General features: G+C 42.9%; 1 protein-coding gene across 1 annotated transcript; it reads right to left on the bottom strand.

Annotated features, from left to right (window-relative positions):
- Positions 1–5,256: 5,256 nt before the first annotated feature.
- LOC133446066 (frizzled-7-A-like) lies at positions 5,257–9,913 on the bottom strand. Its single transcript, XM_061723813.1, has one exon. The coding sequence runs from the start codon at positions 9,465–9,467 to the stop codon at positions 7,761–7,763; it is 1,707 nt and encodes a 568-aa protein (XP_061579797.1). The 5' UTR covers positions 9,468–9,913; the 3' UTR covers positions 5,257–7,760.
- Between the last annotated feature and the right edge of the window lie 12,111 nt (positions 9,914–22,024).

Raw genomic sequence — 22,024 nt, 5'->3', positions numbered from 1 at the left:
CCAAGCTGGTGGGTGTATTTGAGGTTGGAGCATTGTTGTTTAGTTTTTTATTCAAATAATTTCCTGAAAATCCAACAAATGATGCAACTGACTGTTACTGCCATAAATGATCATAGCTTCCATGAATGATCATATTCCTAAATGTTTTGCTTTTCTTCATATACTCCTGGTAGGATTTAGAGGAGATTTTATTATCAGTACTTTTAGTTATTGTTTTCAAGCTCTTCTGTTGAACCAACTACTATTTTAGCTACAAAACCCCTTTAGTCTGCTTTTAAGACCAAGCGTACAAAATATCTCTTTGAAGGAAAGGCTAAACTCACTGTTGTTATGTCTTTAATGTTGCACACTGTGCGGTAATTTGTTTTGCTCCCTTGTTCATGTTCTCATTTTAACTGTTGTTGTTACTTGCAATTTATGCAATCCATGCAAATATTTTTATTGTTTTAAACAATAATATTTTGTTTAACCACTTATAGTCCTACTCTTTTTACAATGCCAAATCAGAAGAAGTTGGGACTGTATATTAAAAAAAGAATTGAAAATAATAAATAATTGTGATTGTTGGATTTAGACTGGTTGCTGATAAAAGTATGGATGGTACTTTTAATCTACCCACTGCTATATAAAATTGAATAAAATAAGAAATGGGAAAAACTGATTTCTTTGACCATAACACACATTTTCAGTGTGATTCAATTTAGTTTAGTTCAAGTCAATTATTTCACTTCAATTTAATACACTTCATCCATTCAGTCACAGGGATTACAGGATTCTGCTGGAGTTTATCCCGGCTCTCTGCGAGCAAAAGGCAGGGGTACACTCTGGAAAGGCCCCCAGTCCTTTGCAGGACCACATACAGACAAACAACAACACACATTCACACCTATACACAATGTAGAATCCCCAGTTAATCTGATATACATGTTCTTGGACTGTGCTAGGAAACTGGAGTATCCGGACAAACCCATGCAAGCATAGGGAGAATATGCAAACTCCACACAAACAGACCCCTGTTTAGTTTGAACCCTGAACCTTCTTGCCGTGAGGCAACATTGCTTACCACCAAGTATCCTTCTTCGCACAGTTTCAGAGGCTCCAGAACAGAGCTAGTCTTCTTTATCAGTTTGTTCAGTTTTGAGGTCACTGGTTCTGATGCTGCTCCCCCTGCAGATGAATGCAGAAAAGATTGTACTCTCCACAACAGACTTGTTGGAGATATGCAACATCTTTCTGCAAACACCTAAGGACTATAGGCTTCCTCAAGAAGTAAAGTCTGCTCTGTCCCTTGTAGTAGATGCCTTCAGTGTTGTGTCTCCAGTCCAGTCATTTGTTCAATTCAATTCAATTCAATTTTATGTATATAGCGTCTAATACAACAAAAGTTGTCTCTAGACGCTTTCCAGAGACCCAGAACATGACCCCCGAGCAATTATTACATAAACAATGGCAGGTAAAAACTCCCATAGTGGGAGAAAAACCTTAAGCCAAACAGTGGCAAGGAAAAAATCCCCTTTAGGAGGGAAGAAACCTTGAGCAGGACCAGGCTCATAAGGCGGGACCCTCCTGCCGAGGGCCAGACTGGGGGTCGGGGACGTCAACAGCACAGCAGGCAGGTGGAAGCAGCAACGGGATGACCGGGGGTGAGGACCGCAGGCCAGCACGCAGCTCCCGAAGCTCCGGCCCAATCATCAGGTCCCAGGTAAGGTGCAGGGTCGGGGAAAGGTTGAGAAGGGGCAGGGCCAGGGAGAGTCTTGAGGGACAAACCTTCCCCCCCGCCTGAACGGGCCGTCAACCTACACCTTTCATTCCCACGCTGCAGGTTCCGGTGTTGTGCATTCAGAGAGGCTCTTCGCCACCGGCAGAGGATGCTGCACCATGTACAAAAGAGAAAAAAGAGAAGAAAAGGGGGGGCCAGCACAAGAAACTACAGGAGCGATTCTAACACACTAGAGTTTACACTACCTAGAGATTTACCAACACCAGCTAGAGGTTTACTAAACACTAACTATAGGCTTTACTAAACAGAAAGGTTTTAAGTTTAAGTTTTAAAGGTGGAGGTGGTGTCAGCCTCCTTAACCCAGATTGGAAGTTGGTTCCATAGTAACGGTGCCTGATAGCAGAACGCCCGCCCTCCAAATCTACATTTGGATACTCTAGGAACTACGAGTAAACCTGCACTCCGGAAACGGAGAGCTCTGCCAGGAACATAAGGCACTATCAGGTCTTGCAAATAATGCAGAGCTAAGCCGTTTTGGGCTCAAGCAATAACATTTTTAATTGGATTGTGAATTTTACGGGTAACCAATGGAGCGACGCTAACACTGGAGAGACGTGGTCTCTCCTGCTGATTCCTGTCGGCACTCGTGCTGCTGCATTTTGGATCAGCTGGAGCCTATTCAGCAAATTACTTGGACATCCTGCTAATAACACATTACAGTAATCTAGTCTAGAAGATACAAACGCAGGTTCAGGTGTACATTAAGATATTTATACTCCTCCACCACCTCCACTTCTTCTCCCATGATGGCGATTCACATTTTCCTGCTCTTCCTAAAATCCACAATAATCACCTTTGTTTTGCTCATGTTCGGGGAGAGATGATTGTTCCACACCATGCCACAAAGCAGTCTTCCAGTTCTCTGAACTCAGTCTCTTGTCCATCACTGATACACCCCACAACCGCAGAGCCATCTGAGTGTTTCCTGCAGATGACAGGACTCTGGCTTGTACCAGAAGTCTGGTGTACTGCATAAAGAGGAATGGTGAGAGTACAGTTCCCTGTGGTGCTCCTGTGCTGCTGACCACCTGGTCAGACACACAACCATTCAGTATCATAAACCGTGGTCTGGTTGTCAGGTAGTCAGTAATCCAAGTGATTGTGAAGGCATCCAGCTGTGTCTTCTTGAAGCAGGTTGAATGTTGTTTAATGCACTGGTGAGAATGAAGAACATGATCTTCACAGTGTTGTTGATCCAGATGACAGTGGAGTTTTTATGAAGCAGGAGCATGATGGCATCCTCACCTCCAAACCCTTCACAATAAGCAAACTGCAGTGGCTCCTGAAAGGTCCTAGTTTGTTTCCTCACATGGGCAAATGTCAATGACTGCAAACAGATGTATGAGATTTCTTTTCCTTTTGTTTTTGGTACTGGTACAAGGCAGGACGTCTTCCCCGTTGCAGGAACCTTCTCCAGACTCAGGCTGTGGTTGGAATCCCACATAGCTGGTTTGCACAGTGCTTCAGGATGGCTGCAGAAGTCTGTGTGGTCTTGGGCCGGAGAGGAGGATGCTGAGCTTGTTTCCGTGCTGAACCCACTGAAGAACATGTTCAGTTCATTGGTTCTATCCAAACACAGATCACTCTGATCCCACTTTTCCTTGATCTTTTTCAACCCTCACTAAACATTTCATGCATTGCTCTGCTGGAACCAGAGATGTCAATACCACCTCTGGACATGACTCACATGGGATTTTTTCTTTTTTTTCCCCTTAACACTGAAAAGGTTTAAGTACTACTTGTAAAAAATAAAAAATAAAAACTCAGTCCAAATCCTTTTGAAAGTAATCTCTTGCCCACGCGGTAATAACGTCAGTTAAAAGATACAAGCTCTTGATACAGCGCTGTCTGAGAAATCAGCAATCACAGGGGTTGAGCTGAAATGAATTCAAATATTTAATATCAGATGGTATAAATTCACAATACTTTACAAATATATTTCATTTACTAAACTCAATTTGATATTATACATCATTTCCCTGGACTTCAGGTCTACAACTTAACCCACAAAGTTTAGATGAGGTCATAACAAATGAGGTCAAAAGTGTTTTTGAAGCTTTCTAAATCAACCCGAAAACCTGCGGTAATACTGCTAAAGAAAATCCCATGAGAAACACATTCATCACCAACTACTGGATATAGTACAGAAGTCAACGTTTGAAGTGGTTCAAAGACAAACTTACATATTATCACAGAATGTTGCGTTTGTGTCTCAGGACAACTTTGAATAAATACTTCAATCCGCTCCAAATGTTGACTTGAATATTTTTATTGCAGTGTTCTGAAATAGTTTAAGGGCTTCTGTAACCATTTCCACCCGTGGCCACTAGAGGCCAGCAGCAAAGTGTACATGCATAGGTTCTCACTAGATGTATAGTACTCTTCCTACACTCCTCTCTTGCACAAGAAGACTGATTGTTCAATTTAAGTTTTTGACACAAAACGTTTAATAAGGGTGTATGGCAAAATAATTTAGCTGGTGTAATCATTAAGACATTTGCATCTATTGGATGACTGGAAAATCTAGATTTTATTTTCATCTGCTGAATTACAAGACTAAACGTTTCAGTGCAGTGTAAAAACTATTTCATTTTCACAGGAAAGGCTTTTTTCATTTAGAAATTATTTTGACCACATAGTATTTTCTGCTTTTTGTATTTAAACAGTATTGATTGTGAGAAGTCCTCAGTAACTACATTAAGACATTGGGCCAATGACTGCAAGAGGGTTAGTTGACAGTCAGGCATCTATCACTTATGAACTGTAAAAATTAACTTTGGCCCCCCAAAATTGGAAGCACACAAAACAATGTAAATGCATTGGCACCATCTTTTTGTTAAGTCTATTGCGCCCCCTGTCGGACCTTTTCAGTAGGTAAACCATTGCAGTAGTTTAAAAGCATGGGGTTCTGTGGTCCTGTGCAAAACTGGATCAAGTGCACATACGAGGTCCTGAGTGTAGGGGAGTACTAACATTACTTTATCAACAAATGGCCCATCACCCATCTGTGTGACTCCTGCTTCAGCGGTGTGTCATCACCCAACACCGAGTGAAACACTCAATTCTGGGTTTTCCAGTAAGGTTTCCCACTGGATCACACTTATACAGATGTTTGACAGAACAAAAATCAACAACTTCAGAAAATTTAATAGAAAATGATGCAGCTGTTTGAGTAACATAAACAAGAAGAACACTGAGTTAAGTTAAACCACATTGGCTCTGTCCACACAGATAACTCATTCATTTCAAGCTGCCAGGCGTCCAAATCAGCGGAGGAAACATGTTTTTCATTTATTCCACCGACTTTAGTGGCTGCATATCGCATGCAGATCTTTTCAATGTTAATGCTCATGTATAAAAAGTTGTTTTTTTACTTATCTTAGTCTTAGACTATGCACTGAGATCAGAATAGTTTTGTAAACTATAGATTACAATGTGAAATAAATTGTGTCAAAAAAATGAAAAGGGTCAACACATTACAAACTTTATCACTTTTATTCAAAATGTACACTTACAATGGGCTTGTCTCATTTAATTAAAAAAAGAGAGATAAAAATGAGTACCCCATATAAATACAATATGCCTTTAAAAATCAGTCTGTGTTTACTTGCTGGTTTGCACGTGTTCTGAAAAAAAAAACACATAAAAACACTCATTTTACTTCTGAAAACAGCACAATACAAACAAGTCAGTCTGGTATCAGTGACACTGGCAGTTCTCAGCTGTCTCAAGACAGTAACAGAATTACTTTGCCTTGTTTGGTAAAAATGTAATGACAGTGAATTGTTGACTTGCTTCCTAACTCAATCCAGTCAACAGAATTTTGCCAGTTTGAGGTACGTGGTACATTCACATGGGAAAAATGGCACTGCATTATATACAAACTGCATCTATGAGTGAAGAAAATCGGTACAAAGTAAGCATATTTTAGTGTTAATATATATGGATTCAGGACACAGCTAAAATGAAATAAAATAAAAATTCAAGCAACTAGAATTCCAATTCTATAGAAGGTCATGACGTTGTGAGCTGTCCCTCACCGTTGCAGAGTGCTCCCATTCATTACCAATAAGTGACTCTTGCAGAGAAAATGTGCTGTCTGACAAGAAAGAGAGGGTTCTGGCAGTCATATGCTGCCTTACACATGACTGCTTCTCCACAAACCCTTCTACCAATTTTATTTAGTCTGAGTGGGGAACTCACGCATATCAAATGACCAGCATGCTGCAAGCAAAAAGTGGACTTCTATGACTATTTCTGCTAACGATGAAACTTTTACCCATGAGGCGTTATTAAATGAAGCTTTCTATGTTTAGTTACCTCTCTCAAAAGCTTTTCAAAACAAGCTCCAAATCTACCACATAAAGTAAGCTGATGTCCTCGTTCTCGTAATAGTGTTGGGTTATAAGAGTATTAAATTAACGCTTTTCTTCTCCTGCATGTCTTTTTTTTGTCCTCACGGTCCGGTCAACTGGTTGAGCCGATGCAATGTCACATTTCATCTATACAATGTTTAAATTCTCATGTACTGATGGGGTTTGGGCCCAGATAACAACATCTCAACACTGCTAAGCCTTTCTGTGCTGCATTCTCCAGATGAACATATTTCTGCATGGCTGTGATCTTTGACCTCTTTCGTGACATTTCACTAAAACAGAACATTGAACGTTCAAGTCCACACACAGAGAAAATACATGCAGTTTCTGTGTTTTAGACTTTTTGTAAAGTAGCACAGATGCAAAAACAACTTAAAATCTCCAAAATGTTCAGTCTGCTTGTGGGAACTATATAACACTTCATCTGAAATAAAGAATAAGGAGAACTGAGTTACACTGAGCAGAATACGGGCGTTAACATATTCGGTCATCATTAGCCAAGATAAAAAAAGACATTAGAGCTCCAGGAAAACCATTTGTATTCCCACGGATTAAATCTGGATCACTGAAACGGTGCTTTGGGTGTCTTAAAGTCTTTTTTTTTTTAAAGGAAAAAAAAAAAGCCTTTTTGATGGGGAATCCAACAGTTGAGAGACCACACACAGAGACCAACAATGAGCTGTTGTGTCTCAGTTACAGAGTGTGTGTTGTGTGCGCGCGCGTTCCTTAAAATGCTGGGTCCAGGTCAATCAGTGGCATAGCAGTCTTTTTTTTTCTTACACTTAATTAACTGTGCAAACCAGCACATAACTTCATTCATCTTCGGAGGGAACATTCAAGACAAGAGCGAATATTCATCAGTCCAGAACATTAAAAAAAGCAAACTAAAAGGGTTAAAAAAATGCAAAAGGGGGGGTGTTTTTATTTCTGGGCAGTGCTCTCGGCACATAAAGATAGACGTGTCAGTTATGAGTTATTCCTCCTATAAAAACGGTTGAGATTGTACCCTGCAAACTCTAACATGTATTAAAGCTTTCCTGTTTTCAACTAAAAGGAGAGTAACATGTATATTTCAGGGATCCCTCAGCGGTAATGACTGTTGTGGGGATCAAATCTTTGAACTTATTTGTCGCAACACAGGCACACCGCTTGAAACATCGGTCTGTTCAGTTCGTCAGCTGAAAAAACAAACAAACAACAAAAAAACAACAACAACAAGGAGTGAACAGGAAGTACATTCAAATTGTAACATAAGGATATAATTGATAATATGCAATCAGTAACTTCGGTGTTACAGTCCAGGGAGAAGAGTGGCATTTACACCAGTTTATGCTCCAAGGATGAAAACCCCATGGGTGTGGGTCGTCTGATGATTTGAAGAAAAACAAAAGAAAAAAAAGGAAAGTTTTTCCAACTTCTGTAGAATATAGATAAGTTTGGTTGTGGTTTGTTACCACAACCTGGAAAGACAAAAAAAAAAAAAAAAAAAAAAAATCACAATGAAAAAGTAGTGAAATAAAAGCTAATTGGACTTATTTTCATGGTGTTGCATCCAAAATTCATAACTCTGAGGTGTTGTACCTTTGTAATCCTCCACACCTTCTTCACACCGTCGTCTCCCCGTGGTTTCCGTTGCTGAGCCGCTTGTAGAACCGCCGCCACGACTGCAGCGTTTTCCCGGACCAGACCCAGAACCCGGAGGTGATCCCGACGATCATGGTCATCAGGTACTTGATCATGAACACGGTGAAGTCCGGCGTCATGGGGGCGAAGTTGTGCATGGGGCAGGGCACGGCCAGGCGCTTGCAGGTCTGCATGTGCCACGTGCGCTCCCAGTGCTCCCGGAACGCCTGCTCGTAGAAGTAGCAGGCGATGACGATGGTGGCCGGCACCGTGTACAGCACGCTGAACACGCCGATCCTCACCATCAGCTTCTCCAGCTTCTCCGTCTTGGTGCCGTCGTGCTTCATGATGGTGCGGATGCGGAACAGCGACACGAACCCGGCCAGGAGGAAGGACGTGCCGATGAACAGGTAGACGAACAGCGGCGCCAGCACGAACCCCCTTAGCGCATCCACGTTGAAGATCCCCACGAAGCAGACGCCGGTGAGCACGTCCCCGTCCACCTGGCCCATGGCCAGGATGGTGATGGTCTTGATGGCGGGCACGGCCCAGGCCGCCAGGTGGAAGTACTGCGAGTTGGCCTCGATGGCCTCGTGGCCCCACTTCATCCCGGCGGAGAGGAACCACGTCAGGGACAGGATCACCCACCAGATGGAGCTGGCCATGCCGAAGAAGTACAGCACCATGAAGAGGATGGTGCAGCCCTCCTTCTTGGTGCCCTGCGCCACCGTCCTGTAGCCGTCCACCTTGAACTTATCCACGCACACCACCTTGTCCTCCAGGAAAAAACCGGCCGCGTAGGCCACGGCCACCATGAAGTAGCAGCCGGACAGGAAGATGATGGGCCGCTCCGGGTAGCGGAACCGCCGCATGTCCACCAGGTAGGTGAGCACCGTGAACAGGGTGCTCACGCAGCACAGGATGGACCAGATCCCCACCCACAGCCGGCCGAACTTCACCTCGTCCTCGCGGAAGTACATGATCCCGCTGGGCTTGTTGGGCTCGCAGGGCGCCCCGCAGTCCTTGACCCCCATGAAGCGGTAGGCCAGGTAGGACGGCACCTCCAGCTGCAGCGGGCAGGAGAACTGCTGGGTCGGGGGGTGGTGGGGGGGCCGGGGGCCGGACCGGCCCGGCATCGGTAACAGAGTCACCGGCTCTGGTGCGAAGGGGGACGAGGACGAGGCCGGGCCGCCCGGCTCGGACGTGTTCTGGCCCACGCAGATCTCCCCTGCCCCGTGCACGGGGAAAGCCTCACACCGGAGTCTCTCCGGCCACTGGAAGCCGAACTTGTTCATGAGAGCCTCGCAGCCCTGCCGGGCCCGCTCGCACAGGGACCTGCAGGGGGGGATGGCCTGCTCCAGCACGGTGCACACCGGCGCATACATGGAGCACAGGAAGAACTTGAGGTCCGCAGAGCACTGCACCTTCACCAGCGGGTAGAACTGGTGCACCTCCAGCCCGGCGTCCTCCTGGTTGGTGTGGCCCAGCAGGTTGGGCATGATGGTCTGGTTGTAGGCGATGTCGGTGCACAGGGGGATGGAGATGGGCTGGCAGAAGCCGTGCTCCGGCACCGAGATGCCGCTGTCGCTGTTGTAGTGCTGGGCGGAGGCGGGCAGGGCCGGCAGCCCGGCCAGCAGCCACATGATCCGGATCAGCTCGGAGCCAACGGGCAACCTGGCCGCCGCCATAGCTGCGAGGAGAGGAGGGGGAGGGAAGAAACTTTGATCCAAGTGGGGCGACTCAAAAACGCCTAAAACCAGGGGGAAAATCTCCCAATATCCGCCCCGAGACTTCAATACTCCAATTATTCTGGCTGTAGAAGCCTCCTGCCTTCGCGTGGCTTTTTTCCTGTCGGATTTCAGAAAAATAAATCCAAGTAAAGCGTCCGCCGTGTCATGACTTCTTAATGTTCTTTGTAACTGACTCCAAGCAGTCCGCTCTCACTCCGCAGCGGCTCCAGTGCCGTTTTCACACAAAATAAAGGTAAAACTCGAGTAGTCCCGGCGTGCTGAGCTCTAATGCGCAAAAATGTGGAGTATAAGCGGGTGTATTTCCAGTGTTTTAGCTGAACTTTGGCGGAGCGGCTTCTCGTCCAGGAGCTTCGAGCTCCGTGCAGATTCCACCGGTTTCCAGGCACCCCCTCCCTCTCCCCGCGGACGGGGCGCGGGGCGCCTGGAAACCGGCGGCGCGTCTCAGCCAATCACAGCGTTTGTTTTCCTACAGGACTCGCTCTTGATTGGTCTTTATTTCCCCACTGCAGAAAAATATGTTACAGTAATTACATTACACCAGAGGTTTTCACCCAAAATAATCAAATTTCCTGGTGAGATTTGCATACGTTTTTATTGAGCTGTTAAATTACTATTTTTTTTAAATCCTTAAATAGAGATTATCTCTGTCGTAAGCTTAAAAAAAGAGACATGTAGCTAAAACCTGAATACAACAATAGCCTGATATATTTTTTCTTTGTTTCCCCCCCACCACGAATGCATCATGCCCATACCATAACGAAATAACAATTTTTTTAGATAAAAATATCTATCTAAATAGATCTGATGAGCATATATTATATAGTTTAATTAGCATTAATTAAAGTAGCCACCCATGTGCAATAAACCTGTCTCTTTAAAAGTGCAATAACCACTAATACCTCATGTATTTTTGGAAATATTTTGTAAATATTATTATATTATAGTTTATTTGGTGTTTACTACTTTTTTTCTCTCTTGTACATAGTCTTTTCCTACTTTTTATTCTACTTTTTATATTGCTCTTTTTTATTATTTAACTATTTATGGTTATTTCTATTTTAAATCTTTTGTATAAAGCGTGTGTGTGTTTTGGCTGCTGCATGACTGAATTTCTCCTCTGGGAGATCAATAAAGTCTACTATTCTATTCTATTCTATTCTATTCTATTCTATTCTATTCTATTCTATTCTATTCATTAATTAGAAGCCCATGCAGTTTATCACTGATGTAAAAACCACACTTCTGATCTCTTGCGGCACATCCTAGGTCACCTTTGAACAGACTCATTACTCTGGCACTTTAAAACCAACATGTTGTACATTTTTTCTTTTAATATTATTTGTTCTTTTGTATTGCACCAATCACCACAACAAATTCCTTGTGTGTGTTAAATTACTTGGCAATAAACTTCTTTCTGATTCTGATTATACGTTTTGAGAACAACAATTTCTACAATAAAGATATTTTGCAATAGAAGAAGATATCTTAAAACAATTCATCTTCAATCCAATCTGCAGTTTTTCTGCTTAGCTGAGTGTACCTGAGTGTGAAACTGAGTTCTCTCCATCTCCTCAGACACAGCCACTCACTGTGTGTGGGACATGTAAACACTGCAGCACAGTGAGTAAACCATGAAAAAAGAAAAAGAAATAAATAAGTACAACTTCATAAAACCCATATGGGTTCTTGGGTTTTAAACAGTAAACGGGTACTTATTTGGTCTGGTGGTAAAGTGTTTGATTGCAATCAATCAGGCGTAGCTCCAGAACTGTGTCATCGTTGTGAGGATTGAGAGGAACTACGGCCAAAGCAGCTGTAATTTAAAGTAGGAGCAAGATCAATCTGACCAAAAGCACCCCAGTGTGGGAGGGGTGGATGGTATTACTGCATGGAGGCCTCGCTGCATTTGGTGTTTCTTCCCTGACTGAGATAAAAAGAGGGTGGGGGTGGGCATTTCGTGGGGGAAGGGACAGGAAGAAGAGAAAAGGTCGAAGAGGGCAAGGGGGAGAAGGAAAAAGGAGTAGGAGGAGAAGTTCAACCAAAAGGAGATGTCAGGGGAGCTCTTTGGTGTGATACGGCCTATTGAAAAGTGAGCAAGTATAAAAGCCTAGTCAGTATAGATTTCTCACTGACCACAACACAGTTCTTATCAAAAAATTCCAGTTTGTCATTCCTGGCTAACTATGGTTTTTGTCTGTATTATTAAGAGGACTGGATTAGTTTGTTGGCTGTTCTAAGACATTTCTATAAGGCAAGGACTACTTTGTCTCATCCAGCAACTTAGCAATTCAAAATAGCTCAGGCTCTCCAAAGCTCAAAGCTGAATGCATGCTAGACAGTCGAACTCTGTGCACTAAAAATTCACCCTCAGCCTATTCAGAGTGCTTCTACTATGTTTGTAAGAAAGGAAGGACAGCAAACCTCAAATATCACGTCTTTGCACAAGCATTAATTCCTTATAGGGTTTATACACCAAGCCCCAAAAAAGCTTTTGGTCCAAAGTATTTTTCGAGCTGGCTTGGGTCATCCTATAGCAGGGTTCTTCCCATTCCCACAGACCAAACTAAACACGAAGAAGAAACTTTTAGATACTGAGCGCCACATACTTGGAACAAACATTCAGGAGATGTACCTTTTGCTCCTCTACTGAAAGCAGGTTGTAAAGTCATTGAGCTGAAACTTGCCTGCACAAAAGTTCTTAGCCATGTCGCGAGGACATAGCTCACATGTTTTAAAAAATGTCACAATTTTTAAACAACTCTACAGAGAGTAATACTGGCTGGACCGACAAAAAGTTTCTTCAGTGGCCACATATTTATGTGTATTAATGCGTTCAGTCTTACTCACCACATGTTACAGTCTGACCTTTTAGCGTTTTCCTTGGCTGAACAATAATTAAGGAAAAAAAATAAAAAAATAATTATAAATACAATTTAAAAGATGTAGATATAATGAAGGAACACATCAAAGCTATGTGGCACTGGATTTAATACATTTGAATGCAAAAGGAACTTCTGAAATAAACCTTGATTGCAATTTTTCAGACTAAATTGATGCAACTTCTTGAAAATAATTAAATATATACAAAATTCTTTTGCTGAAAGTAGTACAGAGATACAGGCCCAAAACATCCCAACCCTGTCTTTATAACTCCAATTATAGCAGTTTAAAAAACAAATTCTAGGGAGGGTTGGAGTCAGCCACTTGACCTCTCTTTTTTTGCACACTTTGCTTTTTGCTTTGTCTTAAAATTTTAAATCAGCATCTGAGGAACAGCAAAAAACTGCACAATATGACATTGGGTGGCAATAGGCATGATAAAGTTGGATAATTAAAAAAAATGAAAGCTCTCAAGCACCATTTCTTTTACTCATAATATGTTTTACATAAAAAAAAGGTTATTCCAGCAGAGAAAATCAGGGTTCCCACAGGAACCGAATGTTCAGTACCATACTCAGTAAATCGATGATGACTGATGAGAATTTGACTCTGGCATGTGATGATTTGCTGCAGTTTGGTGGGAAAAAGATCAGACCAACAAAGCCATAGAGGCTTTGAATCCCAGTTTACCAGTCCACACACACAGACATAAACATGCAAAAACACAGACATTGTGACAAATGCGCCTGCAGCCGTGGCAAGATTATGGTGTTTTCAATTGGCTTTGTCCCTCGCTTCTTTCACGCTGGCTGTCTGCGGTGTAAAACCCAACAGTTAGTAGCCACTTCAGGTCAAATGGGACATACTTCATCGTGTCTATTTGCTGCTGTTTGTTTGTGCGTGTGCATATGTTTGTGGATAGTGTCTGCGATGGTCAAGCAGCTGTGGGCAGTCTAGCGGGATCCCAGACAGGCAGTCACTGTTTGGACAGCAGTCTGCTGCAGCTGGAGAAAAAAATACAGGCTAGATAAACACGTGAATTTACAGCAGAGTAAGATGAGATGTGCACAGAAAAAAATACTTTGATGGCTTGGACTGTGCTTGCACCATTAAAGTGGGAAATATTGGAGCTACCACCTGAAACCCAACACTGAACAACTATTTAAATGTTTAGCCAAGGTGGGGAAAAAAACACTCTAGTTTAAGGAGATTATTCAGCTTCCAGGACATGTTGGCACACCAAGCTGGTCTCAGCAGCATGTCAAATGTTTCTGAGGAGCACATTTATTAAATGTATAAGTTGTGTGAGACAGTAAAACATCTGGATAAGTGTATTTTGACATATTGTGGTTGTATTTACAGTTCTTTGGACAGACTGTATGTTACAGAGACATTACTTGCACTATATGATGCCATAGAATGATTAACCCTTAGTTGGACTCTACCACTAAACATGAAGCTATGCTAGTTAACTTTGGGAGCCATCAAGGATCTTTTATTTTTATTTTGCTTTAACACTGACTAAGATCTGGGATTAAAGCAACTATGATAAAGACTCGTATACTAACAATGGAGCACAGGACACATTCTACCTAAAAAGTCGTGCTGACAAGTTTCATGATTCCATATTTACAGATTAAAAACTTCTGAATAACTTCTCAGCATTTACAGCTATTATACTCTCTGCTGCACTCAGAGGGCAAAAACATCCTCCTGATCCAGTCACAAGCTAAAAAAATCCTTATTATCAAGGTGAGGGTGCATGAATCCGGCAAGTAGTCATGGCAACAACAATGGAGCAAAGCAGAAATAGATCACAGGAGTCAAGGTGATGATCTAAAGCATAGTGAAAATATTTTGAGTTTTAAGTGACGCTTTAAGGTCTGGTGGAAAAAAAAAAGGCACGGGCGGAAAAAAAATGACGGATTCAGTTCTGTTCTCATTTGACTTTACCTACTTTGACTAGATTGTTTCTTGTCTAATTTCATTCTGTGACTATGTAATGGGTCTGTGTATGTGCATATGCTTATATATATTGTCTACTCTCATACATGTGGCATGGCAGAAGTATGTGTGGGACACTCTGTTACATGGTAGGGGGAGGGGAAATCTCTTGTAAGAAGTCAGTGGAGGGGGGAGAGAGAGAGGAATGCGGGCAGCTGGTTTGTGTCTGTCATTGCAACACAGAGAGCCTACAGTCCTGAACTACACACCAAAATCTCTCTCACACACACATACGGTGATGAAAGAACGATTTATTTGGACCAACAGAGTGTGTGTTCGGTCCAGTGGGGAGGCAGCAGGAAGCTAAGTGGCTGACATCTAAACGACTCGGACAAGAACAGATATAGCAAGTAAAATCCATACATTCCAGCACACTCAACATGTCGGATGCAATGGGATCAAATTTAATTCGGCCAAAGTATGAAAGGACTTTGGCTATAGCTTTTCATTGTGATGAAGTAGTGACCTATCCAGGATACATAGGATGTACCGTGTCTCTGGGCTGGCAATGACTGGAATCAGTGACAACAGCGTCTTTGGAAGGCAAGATTCAGATCAATGTGACGCATCAACGCTCAACTGTTAGCCGGTCTGACTCTTGGAAGTGTCACAATAATAAGTCACAAGATCGGACCACCAATTACTAAGATGATTTGATTTATTAAATTTGAAAGGTTTTTCTGTTCTTAACTGTCCACCACAAGTTGTCGGAGCAAAGTCTTACTGAAGGACAGAGTCTTCTCTGATTTGTCAAAAAAAGTGTGAAGCAGCTCTCATTCTTTGTTTTTGCATTTTGCCATTACATTATATACCACAAATCACCTTGGTACAGCTTGGCATGGATAGCAGGGATTCTGTTACTTATCATCTTAGCAGCAGGTCCTGCAACCTCCAACAAGTCATCTTGATATAACATAAACAACAGAGGAATGGAGGCTATGGAAAGAATGCTATACTTGATATTTGGCATGTGGTTGTTTGCAGCAGAGGAAGAAAGATTTCCCAAATATAAATGCAAACAGTCTCTCTGAAGGACACAGCCTTAGAACAAAGAAATGGTAATGCTGATTTTAAGAGAATACTGCATGTTTGTATAACTTACAACTCAAAATCAGAAAAGCTTGGACAATATGGAAAATGGATTTAAAAAAAATCTGATTCTTCCTTTTACTTTGACCTGCATTTCAGGGAAACTGGGACAGCTCTCATGTATTCTCATCAATGTCAATTCATTTGTTTAGTATACATCTACTTATTGCAAGGCCTGCAACTGGTTCCAAACAAGAAATAATGTTGGCAGATAAACGAAAAGCTAGTGATGCTATTTAGGGAAGGTGCTGCTGAGGGGGGCTGTAATCATGATTTGGTACAAAGGAACATAGATTTTCCATTGTATCAATAAGTGCTGAGAAATTATTTGAAATGCTTAAAACTAATATTCCTCAAAGAAAGTTTTAACGGGATTTGAATAAATCTCCCTTTAATGGTGCATAAAATGAAAGGATTTGGGGAGGAATCTGAAGGAATCTGTGTGTAAAAGGCAAGGATGCAAGCTTAAGCTGGACTCCAATCTCTGATCCCTCAAATGACACTTTACCAAGAACCAGCTTTATCAGTAGCTGATATAACCATGTGGGTAAAGGGATTACTCTGGGAAACATTTGTCAAGCTGCACTAACAAAACCCCTTAAACTTTCCAGGTTTCTCTTGAATTTTGTTTGGAGGGGGCTTTGTCAGACCCCCGGTATCCATCCAGAGCATCCAAGCTAGCCTGATAGGCCAGACACACATCTAGAAAGATGTAGGGTCTGAAAACCACCCAAAGGGTGATCCAAAGGGGGGTAACTATTGATACCCCCTTTGGATCTGGACACCAGTTACTTATCAAACTGGCTTTGCATGCACTTTGTTGGCGCTATGACCTGTCAGAGCAACGAACAAGGCGATGTATTCAGAACAACGGAAACGAGTCACAAGGAGAGTATGTTCGAGAAGAGTTTGATGGAGCGGGAGAGACGCCAGTGTAATAAAAATTGAATCCAACAATTGTTGCTGTTTTTGGGAGCAGAATTTGAGAATAACTGGTGTGCTCAAACACTCAACCAATAGCCTTCACATCAGGGATTGTGTGTTGGACGGCTGGCTACAGCTAACATTAGACACACATATTCACATTTTTCTTGATTAGCTTACTTTATTGTCGGAGTAAGTTTACCAGATTCCACTTACCATTTGTTAATAAGATGGGCCTCATGACCACAATCCTTAAAGGGGACCTATTATGAAAAACACGTTTTTTCTTGTTTTAACATATATAAAGTGGTCTCCCCTCACCCTGCCAGCACAGGGGAGACAAAATACCATGAAATTCTGCAAGGTCTCTGACCCCCGCCTTACAGAGTCCCCCAGTGTCACGTGACCTTTTTTTGAGCCATTCTGAATCTGCGCCTATGGTGACGTCACCATAGGCGCTCATTTCCATAGGTTCAGCCTCCGCTGCTGAAACCACGCCCACCACCAGCTCTCTCCGCTGCTGGAGCGGGGCTTCCTTCAGTCAGTCGGACACGGCGCCGCAGCGCCGCGGATCCGGGTTAAATCATCCAGGTTCCCGGGTGGTTTGGGAGCTGGGTCCTCGGGGGTCTGTCCCAGGTCGGACCAGCTTCACCCTCCGACATTTTCAGGCAAATCTGTCGGTTTGATTACCGGTAACTGACGATGCGCCGCGGATGCGCTCCGGAGCCGATCTGTGCGCCGGCCGTGGGGTTGCAGCGCCCGTCGCGCAGCATCCGCCGGTCAGATCCGGCTGAAATTCCGCTGGTCGGTCCCCGGGAGTCCCTGCTACCAGTCCAGGCGGGTTCCTGCGGTCCCGGCCGGTCGGAACCGGTCAGATTCCCCCGTTAAAGCCGCGGTGATGCGCGCTTCTCCAGCAGCGCTGCTCCCGGGCGCCGGGGCCAGCGTTCAGCATCCGCCGGGTAGATCCGGCTTAAATAGTGCATAAATGTTATTTATATACAACTCATATTTTATTTTTTTAACAATAAAGTTTCCATTTGTGAAAATTCAGTGTTGTGATAATTTACAGGCTCGGGCTGCTCTGGCGGAGCGAGGTATAGCTCCTCCCCTGCTACACGTCATTCAGGGAGCCAATCAGCACAGAGCCTCATTATCATACCCCCCCTTCCCTAAAAATGAGGCGCAGAAAAAGAGGTTAGAAGCGGTAAAACTAGTGACAGGGCCCACAGGCTGGATTTCTGATTTATGTAGAAAAAACAAGCTTTAGATTGTTTTTAAGACATTCAAGGCCTGTTTAAAATATACATTAAATGCCATAATAGGTCACCTTTAAGAGATTGTCACAGAAGACCTTGGTGGCCAAGATGTCTCGCCATTTTGTCTGCAAAAGCCACGATTCAGCACTGTTCCAGATCTGAAAGTGAAAATTTGTTCGGCTATTTCACTTAATCCTCCACCAGGGTGATCACCAGGGAGACATCAACCACGGATGGGTTTTCACTAAGTCCCATTTAGATACCAGTGGAGCTAACTGGTAAAATAAACCTTTGCTGCAGCCTGTCGGCAAAAGAGCCAATAAATCTAACATTCAAATGAGTGATGTGTCATCTTCTGTTAATTTTTTGAGGAAAAAGTCTGAATCTTTAACTGTTGATGCCAAAGCTGCTTTTCCTTAGCTGCAGCCATCTACTGTTTACATCCAGATTATGTTGCAACTCTGTCGTTGCTGTGTTAAGCCTGCACTGAGACTCTCTACAAGGATAGACTGATTTGATTGGCTCCCCGTGACCTCTGGGCATTGTTAATGAGCTCCAATGGAATAATAGACGTACCTGCAAAGCAAATTTAAATATATATTTATATATATATATTTCTAGGCTACATCCAGACTGTTATAAACGTCAACTCCATCATCCTGGATGGTATGGAATTGTTTTAGTGACATTGGAAAAGGTCTTTTACAGTATTAGTGTGTACAGTGTGAATTTTTCAACAAGACAATGCAAAAACCACACCCTGAACTATTGCAAAGCCATTCATAAAGAAAATGAAGGGACACAGATACTGAACTGCCCTGCCTTTAAACCTGAGCCGTCCTCAATGAAGAGTCAAAATATGCCACAACAATGACCCTGTTGCTTTGTACATCTTAGAACATGCTTACAGGAAGAATGGCACAAGATAACAGCTGAAACACTTCATAGCTTGGTTGCCTCAATAGTATAATTTAAAAAATGTCATGAACATATCACTGATCTGAAATGTTTAAAAAAAAATCTTTGCTTCATAAATAAAGAAAAAGTCAAAGTTACAGCAAGTCACAGCTTGTTTTGCATTTTCCATCCATGTAGTTCTGATTTCTTGGTGGTAGTAAATGGACCTTGAAGGTAATTTTTCATGAATTGAAATATTGTTGATAGAAGAATTATGACTCACTCCTGGGAGAGCCGTATCACAGGAATTTGAAACAAATCACCCTTGCAGCAGCATGAATAAATTGTTCAGCATCTAGCATTTGTTGCGATATTTCAATTTCCTTTTGAATAAATTTCAGTGGCCATCATTTGAAAGTGTGGAGAGGAAATGGGACTTATCTACAGCAAAGGGTCACAGGCTAGGACTCAAACCTGCGGGAAGGACCTTCAGTGTCTGTACACTCGTCTAGTTGAAATGTCCAGCACTGCTGAGACATTACAATTCAAACCAACTTCATAGTGGCACTAGAGGGTCTGGACAGCTCAGAAGTCAGCAAGTTTCCTTATCTCTCACCCGCGAATGTTTGCACAATATTCAATGGTAAGCCATACACTGGATTTTGACCAAAGTAGAGGGCTGATCTAATAACCGCCACTAAATGAATACCTACATTGAATACCTTGTGGTTTTATGATTGAAAATGTAAAGTTCTGATGATTTACTGTACACATGTGTGGAAGAAATTGCGGTCCACTAATAGTCTTGCGTGCTGACTTTATGGACAAAGAGATCAAGTGGCAGCAGCATATACTGTAAGTTTCCAATGTCAGATCATGGTTAGGTCAGACTGAGCAGGTCCTACTTTTTATGGAGCCTTCACGCCTGAGTCTAGAGAAACTGTCACCGAGTCTGCGGCTCAGAACTCTGATACTGATACTGTCTGCCAGATGGCAGCAAGATAAACAGCTTTTGCACTGGGTGGCACAGTTTATCATGTGGGACTTCCGCACCGACAATGTGTGTGGCAAGAGTCCTGAAAGGCAGGGCGCGCTCTGCCAGTGGTCTACTGCAGTGTTCATTCAAAACTCTGAAGAGTCTTGTTTCATGAGCAGAGTGCTGCCAAAAAAGAGGTGCAACCAGTCACATTATCTGCACAGGATCTTAGCGTATTAGAAGATCCCAATAGACCATAGCTGTATGAAAACTGAAGAAGTTCAAACTGCCGACCCTCTCAGCAGGAATGTGGTGCCTCCTGCAGCTTCCTGTTGTCCACTCTCATCTCTTTGGCCTTGTTGATGTTTTCCGGGGGGGGATGCTGTTCTCATTACACTCTCTAGGTCTTCGACAAGTACTGCACTCATTGTCGATGGTGAGTAGGTGGGGTTCACTTCTCACCGCTCAAGTCCTTGTTGTCAGGAAGTCAAGGGCCCACATGCAGAGAGAGGTGTCAAATCCCAAGGAGTATTGGGAGGACGTTTGCTATAATTTGAGTCCCTACAGATCTATCCGTCTGCAGTATCAGAAAAAGTCCTAGAGAGTGACAATGGCATAGTTGCATTGTGTTGAACCGGTTTATCTAGGTTAAGCAGAATAATGGAGATATGATCTGCCTTCCCAAAGGCAAGAAGGGAGAAACTTTGCATAGCAGCGGTGCGATGCGTGTTCACCTCGACTGGGTATGTTAAATGGCTGGCCCCGATGAGTCTCAAAGCTGCCTCAGCATGCACATTCTCCGAGCCACTGATACCATCTCACAGTTCATCTTTCTGCTTGTGGCGGAATGCAAACCTCAGACAGAATAGGGCTGAACTCTCGAGGGAGTTAGGGGAGTCTTAGATTTCAACTGAAAACACCCTAGCTAGCTCCATTGTGAGCTTGTGTGATGCTAATATCGCTACATGAGAACTTTGAAAAAAAAAGCCCAACAAAACAAAAAAAAACCTTGAAAAAAAGGAACGTTGTGGAAGTATAAGTAGAGGAAACACTGAGGCCAGAAAATGCAACGCTGTCCTGAGAATTAGTCACTGTTCAGTCTGTTTGACGTGTTTTACTGAAACTGGGCTAAAAATCAGGCGATTGTGAAATATCCAGAACTATGAGATTGCAGGCAGCCCTGTCAGAGAAAAGAGGCCTTTCCGGCAGGGATGGGGGGCGGGGGCAGATTGAGTTAAATAGCATGGTAAATCTGTTATTTTCCTGAGTATATGCAATTGTCCGTGTCTTTGAAATACCCTCCCCCACAGAACACACACAATCACACACAAAAGTCTTTGAGGTGCCATGCTAATTGATGCAAAGTAATGGAGGAGGTGAATTCACAATGGCTGCCCCACTAAGCTTTACACAGAGCTTATTTTCCCCTAACACTGCTTGTTTTTCACAAATTCTATATAATCTGTGTATTCTTGAAGATTCACCCCCTTCAAGAAGAGATACAGTAGTTTAAATAAACCAAACAGTGGAGACGGACAAATGTAGAAAAAGCAAAGAACCAGAAGGAGGAAGAAGGGGAACTTGGAAAAGGAATTGGTTTAAGAAGGGGGTGACCTCCTGTTGGTCTAAAGTGCCCAATACCCAGCTGTGGCCATTACCTTGCACCACAGGACACTCACACACACACACATGCATGCATGCACACACCACTGTGATCATCACTCGGTGGGAGCTTGACCTGAGCCAGATGGCCACTGCTCTTTCCTTTTACGAGTCTCTTTTTCTGTCATGTTCTCACTAAACCTGCATTTCTCTCACCTAAAAGACTCACAGCCTGTCTAATACACTTTCTGGGCTCAATGCATTTCAAAATGCTGTTATACCACATTGTGAAGCGTGAACGAGTCAAACAATACCAAAATCAATGTCTTAACAATAACAAGCTCATCCTGAATGCCTGGGCATGGTTAACAGCCACCAAATAAATCAAACAAACATGAAAACTTCAAGTGCTTAGAGCTATTATTGTTTTGTCTTCTCTGAATTAAAAAAGGAGAAAAGAAAAATTAGATGTAACATCAAAATGATGATGTTTCTCTGTGTAAACTCTCATTGACAGCACTCGCTCATGTTAACAGGAGTAGGAGAGGACTAACAGTTGAGACCAAAAACCACTAGAGTTGTACATAATTTATCTCAAAAGAAATGAGAAGTCTCCGTCTCTGTTTGTTCTTCCAATGAACTTACAGAGCATAGCGAGCATCGGTATGAGCTTGGTGAAGTCTGGGGACATTTTGATGAGACGTAGTCTCATTTTTTAGTATTCATCCACCGCTTATGTTTCTTCTTTTGCAGAAAATAGATCTTAGGCAACGAGAATGTTAGTTCATGTCTTCGCCTTGTAATGTCAAAAAGGACAGACAGTTGGCTATGCAAGATGCAGCAGTCCTGTAGACACTACGCGTCGC

Source organism: Cololabis saira, chromosome 6 (assembly GCF_033807715.1).
Source record: "Cololabis saira isolate AMF1-May2022 chromosome 6, fColSai1.1, whole genome shotgun sequence".
Lineage (NCBI taxonomy): Eukaryota > Metazoa > Chordata > Actinopteri > Beloniformes > Belonidae > Cololabis > Cololabis saira.
Note: the sequence above shows the minus strand (reverse complement) of the source record. Positions and strands in the feature narration are given on the sequence as shown.